Here is a 6,000-nt window from a genome sequence, read left to right as displayed (position 1 = left end):
AAAAAAGGAAAATAAAAAAAAAGTATTTCCTTGTAGCACCTAAAAATACTTGATTTAAAAGCAACTAACGGTTTATTTTATTCATTAAAGTGTGAAAGATTTTTGTTTTAATGTGTCAAAATGTAAAACAATTTTTATTAAATTCTACAAACTTTTTTTAAATTATGTAATAATGTTATTATTATATAATGTAATTATGTTATTACCCAACAACAACTACTATATAAAGACTTTCCAATTTTATTTTAGGTGCCCTCAAGAAGTCTTTAGGGTCTTATTACGGAGCACCGCGAAAGATTTAATAGGAAGTTCTTGCCTCCTTTCTAACCGATGTCGCAAAACTTGCTCGGAGTTGGGGTTTGAACCACAGATCTAACGTTTCTGAGGGAAGTGCGCTACCACTGCGCCACGGCTGATCGAAATACCTAACACAGGCAAATAAATTACAAATAACCTTATCATAGCATAATGGCTAACTTTAAGAAAGCTATTCCCACTCTTATTAAGTTCAAATGCTTTATTTTTAGATGTTAAAAAGTTTTATTTATTATCAAAAACAAGATCAGACAATAATCATAATAAGGTTATTTTTTATTTCTATAACTTTTTATTAATAATAAATAAATTCAAAAAACTTTTTTGTGTTTAACTATAATTAAGAATCTACAAGTACAAAAAAATAAAAATTATTCGAATGCGTTATACAGTTATAATACAAATAACGCAAAATGCAGCAATAAAAATAATTTAAAAGTAATCAATTATATATATCTATATCTATATATATATATATATCAATTATAAATATATCTATATCTATATATATCTATATATATATATATATATATAAACACATATACACTTACAAATATATACACATTACTTCAATGACTTTTCATTTTTAAAAAAATTTATTACGCTATTTGCAGCCATGTTTGGTGTCATTAGCTCTTCCTCGACATACTGTTCATGCTTTTTAATTTGTTCGAGAATCTTTTCATTTTCTGTAAATGAAGCAAAAATATTTTCTTTCAAAATTCTCCACATCCAAGCTTTGTATTGTTGTTTGCGTTTAAAATAAAATAAGTTCTTTTGTAGCATTATATTTTTAAATTCTGTCATTTCGGCCCAAACTATACCAAAACCTTCGTCAAGCAAAGATGAAACAGAATGAACTTTTGGATGCCAAATATCGTTTTGTCTGCTTAATAACTTAAGAGCGCTCGTATATTCACTTTGAATCCTCCTTGCTGCAGGAAGCAAATCGCCGTCGGCTTTGTTAACTAATACTAAATCAACCATTTCTACGATTCCTTTTTTAATACCTTGTAGTTCATCACCGGAAGCTGGTGGAATGACTAGTACAAACATATCAACCATATCTCCTACAGCAACTTCCGATTGACCTATACCAACAGTTTCTACAAGTATAATATCGTATCCTGCAGTCTCACAGAGTATGATTGCTTCGTTGGTTTTTCTTGCTACCCCACCAAGAGTTCCTGCGGTTGGAGACGGGCGAATATAAGAATTTGGATCATGCGAAAGCGTAATCATTCTAGTACGATCACCTAGTAAAGATCCACCGGTTTTCACAGACGATGGATCAATTGCAAGTACAGCTACTTTGTGACCTTCAGACGTAAGTTTTTTTCCAAATTTCTCAATTAAAGAGCTTTTGCCAGCTCCAGGTGCTCCTGTAAGCCCTATCCTAAAAGTCGACTTGCCACTTTCTTGGAGCTTTTTAAGATGTGAAAGTGCTTTAGAAAGCAGATTATCTGCACGATGTTTATGATTATCTTTTGTAGATTCAATTAAAGTTATTGAAGTGGCAAGCGAAGCTCGATTTCCGTTTACAAGTTGTTCAAATAACTCGTCAACTGTTTTTAACCTTGATTTACTTTCATAACTATAATACATACAGGATTTAAATTTCCCAGAGAAAGTAGACAAGCTTAGATATCTTCTTAAATATGTCATTTTTACAACCTGCAACAAAATGTTCTGAATACCATTTTTAAATAATAAAAATAAAAAAATAAACTGAATCCACAAATATCAAATTAGTGGCAAGAATATAAAAACTAAAGAGTTATACATCAATAGCGTCCCTTTTCAAAAAAATGGATAGCTGTGGGTAAAAAAGGAGAGTCGTAGGTAGACAGAAGGTATAAGCAAGAGGTTTGTTTTCAAAACTCTATGCCGAGGTAAAGATTTTTCCAGAAAGTTAATATAAGGTAAACTGCTAAATTAAATTTAAGACATTTTCAGTAAAAAACTAAAAGCAGGAAAAAAAATGGTTGTAACAACTTTTAATGTTAACGTTTAAAAAAAAAAAAACGTTCAAAAAAAGTTGAACTGATTTGTCTTCAATGTATAACTCTTTAATATATACTTAAAATTTTTTTTTAATTTTAATTACGTGTTACAGAAAATTTTTGTAAAATTCCTAAAATTTAACAAGACGTAACTTACGTAAAATTTTTACGTGACCTCGCAACCAAGTGCATACTCTTTGTATGCAAAAACGTATTTTCAAATATTTTTTATTGGAAAATAACAAGTTAATAAAAATTACACAAATCTAGTCAGTAATACTTTTCTACGTGAAAATTTCTAAGCACCTTTAATCTTCAAGTATAGAAAGATAAAATCTTTAATCTTCAGGTATAGAAGGATAAAATCATGAGAATTTAAAGTTAAAAAATACGAGAAATTAAAAACGTAAACGACTTTCAAAAGTTAAAAATCAATTAAACAAAAAAAAAAAAAAAAAAAAAAAATTAAATGAACAGCTAAAAACTAAACGCTTGTTCTTTTAAAGAGAAAAAAGTATTACTGTCGTTAATTCAATTAATTACAAAGGAGATTATAATTGTTATTAATTAAAAAATTAAAAATATTCCAATACTTTGATAGAAATATAAATAATATTTACATTTTTCAAATAAGCTTATGTTGCCATGGCAGTAAAAAATATTGCGAAGGGAGAGGAACACAATGAGAAGCATCAAAATGATCCAGATACTTCATAGCCTAAAAAATAAAATTTTTATTACAGAACCATTTGAAAGGTTTTAGGTGGTAGTGTTATGATAAGGTGAGTCTGATAAAGAAGTATAAGATTAAATTTGAATGAGATCATGAGAGAATAATGTGAACCACCTAAAGGAGAACAAGAAGTGTAAGGAAGTGATTAGGGTTGTAGGGAAAACAAGACTCCAAGTTATCTATCTGAGTAAAAGATAGAGAAAGGCAAAAATTTTGAGAATCAGTAAAAGCAGTTTTACTATTACAAAACCCTGGCCATTAAGGTGGTAGGGATGCAAATAATGATTGAGAAAAAAAATTTGGGGAATTGTTTTAATGGTGAAACTTCACCCTTTGATATGTCTATTTTCATGTAACTAACATTGGAAACAATAAAAAATATTTCTTGGTCCACTTTACACATTAAAACACTCTGAGGTAGCATCAAAGCCCATAGCAATGTTCCTAGTTACCGTAAACAGAAGTTTTTTCTTTATTTTCCTCTCAAATATATGTCTTATTTAATGAGGTAGTCAGCGTTAGGGTCATCTGCTATGCCTTTAGCAGTCTAAATATCACATTTTAAAATCACAAACATGACTCAGACAGATAAATAAGCTGATAAGTTGTAACAGTACTGTTAACCCTAACCCTAATCCTAACCCTGATCCTATCCCTAACAGTAATATTTTATACTTTATATTATTTACAAAAATTTACCAAAAACTGTAGGCAGGGAAACCATAGAAATGGGTGTACATTCAGCTATTTTTCATTTTAATGATGGGCGGAAAGGAATACTGAAGGTTTTTAGAACACTTTAGCTTAAAAGGGCAAATTTCAAAGGCTGTGGCAACAAAGTTAGATAATTCCCACATTAAGCGAATGGATAAAAAGTTTACGAGTGCAGAGAAAAAGCATAGAAAAGGATTGCAAGTCAGAAAAATTTTTTTTTTTGATAAAATGAGTGAAAGCGATTCCATATCAAACTGTTTCTGACAGAGGAAATTATTTTTTAAACATTTTATTTTTGTTTTGCATTTTTCTGCTTTTAATTTAATGCATACTTGCTATAAATCAAAACATATTGCAATGACAAATTTCAGAAAGAAGTCTATTTGCATCCTTACTACTTTTAGTGTGAAGGGTATTGAAGTCAAGAAACTTCAAGTAAAATTACAGTTTAGATGCCCACTTTTAATAAAGTTAATATCATTGTAATATAATAATAAAGTTAATATCAACAAGATATTATCAAATGAATTGATACAATCAATGAAATGTTTAAGTGATACAATCAATGAAATGTTTCTTTTGATCCGATCAATGAAATGTTTCATATTTTGATCCAATCAATGACATACTTTAGATTTTTATCCAGTCAATGAAAATTTTCAGATTTTAAGCTCTGACATAGAGGCAATAATAAAATTAGTGCACATAAAAATTTAAGGAAAAGAATAGATATACAATATATTAGATAAAATTTAAAACCTATTTTTGCTTGTCACATGAATGCAGTTGGAATTAATCTTCGCGGAGGATTTCAACAATGTTTTTCTGATTGTGATCATAATGCACCTGAGTTTTCAACTGAAAAAAGATACAACAATTTCAAAGATACGCATATTAAGTATGACCTAAGTCATACTTAATATGCGTCAACAACATGCAAGAGCAAGTCATCTAGATCCCATCTGAAGATGAAACTATGCCCTATGAAGATGAGACCTTGTACAAGGAAGAAGCTTCAAACAGTACAGTAAAAAAGCTATATGGAAAAAATCTGAAAAAACTTAGAGATAAAAACTATTCATTTTTTGATGCTAAGTGTGAGGTGGCATGATATGTTAATAAAATAGTAGTAGGCAACAACACAGATATAGAATATCGGAAGACCAACTGTAAAGGAATTCCTTTATCTCAGAAGTCTAAAGAAGTAATATTGTGCACATCCCAGCTTCACTAGTTATCATGGGACAAGTATTTTCAACTGCTGGAACAATTTTATCCAAACAAAGAACTAATCTTAGTATTAACAACATAGTAATGTTTTGAAGGAAATCATGGTGTCAGAATATGAAGAAGATAAAAAAAAAAGAAAAAAAGTAATAAAAATGAGCATTATTAGGATAGCTTTAACGTCGCTGACATTTCCACTAATAAAATACTTTTATTAAAAAATTTACAATATAAAATACCAACTTTTCTAGAACAAAGTTTGTTTTTAATTAAAGAATTTACCTAACAAAAATAACAATGTGTTTTTATCAGGTATTTTTTTATTTGTTTTTGACCAAATATAATTGTTCTTGTATACTTGATCAACAAATATTTACTTGTTAAACAAATAAACCAATTCAAACAAGCTAAATCAGATTATTCATTTAACAACTATGTATTTGTTAAACAAAGGTACTTTCATTCAACAAATATATGTTAAACAAATTTTCTGAACAAATTATTCAGACAGTATTGATTCAAAAAATAAAAAAAATTGTAAACGCTCAAAAAATGTATAAATACTCACCCACCTACTAAAAAAACTAACTACTAAAGAAAAACTTAATTTAAAATAATTAAAAATGGCATTAAAAAAAAGGCGTTAATATATAATAATTAATATGCTTTACCAAAAAAATAGTTGCATTAGATTTTTCTTTTTGTGACCATGTGCGTCCTAAATAACAAAAAGCATTATCATTATTTGAGATTTTTATTAAAACTTACAAGATCAAAACTGCAATTGAAATTTCTTATTAAGAGCATGTTTTCGTTCAATAAAAAACAATTTTACCTTTTACCTAATTTTTTCTAGCGTCAAGAATAAATAGCTCAAAAACCAGTTGCATAGTTTTGTTTCAAGTTTTTTTTATTGAATTATTTTAAGATATTATTAGATATATGTAAAATATAGGCCAATAACCTAGTATAAGCCAATAGTCTGACTTACCAAAAAGAGTTCTGATT

The 6,000-nt window shown here is 28.4% G+C and overlaps 2 protein-coding genes across 3 annotated transcripts in view; both read right to left on the bottom strand.

Annotated features, from left to right (window-relative positions):
• Positions 1-879: 879 nt before the first annotated feature.
• Positions 880-1,980, bottom strand: LOC100209600 (methylmalonic aciduria type A protein, mitochondrial). Its single transcript, XM_065789770.1, has one exon. It carries the CDS (start codon positions 1,978-1,980, stop codon positions 880-882), a length of 1,101 nt encoding a protein of 366 aa, XP_065645842.1.
• Positions 899-6,000, bottom strand: part of LOC100206065 (phosphatidylserine lipase ABHD16A) — a 52,636-nt gene continuing 47,534 nt past the window's right edge. Inside the window, exons 19-21 of one of the 2 annotated variants that reach the window (XM_065791866.1) lie at positions 5,664-5,710; positions 2,939-3,036; positions 899-1,989 (exon numbers count right to left, since the gene is read on the bottom strand). In XM_065791866.1, coding sequence (XP_065647938.1) covers positions 2,944-3,036; positions 5,664-5,710 — 140 coding nt within the window. In that variant the 3' untranslated portion in view covers positions 899-1,989; positions 2,939-2,943. Of the gene's footprint in view, positions 1,990-2,742; positions 3,037-5,663; positions 5,711-6,000 lie in introns of those variants that run through there. The other variant, XM_065791865.1, reaches the window with a different exon arrangement.

This window comes from Hydra vulgaris, chromosome 02, assembly GCF_038396675.1.
Source record: "Hydra vulgaris chromosome 02, alternate assembly HydraT2T_AEP".
NCBI classification, from domain to species: Eukaryota; Metazoa; Cnidaria; class Hydrozoa; order Anthoathecata; family Hydridae; genus Hydra; species Hydra vulgaris.
This window is presented reverse-complemented; position numbering and strand designations above follow the sequence as displayed.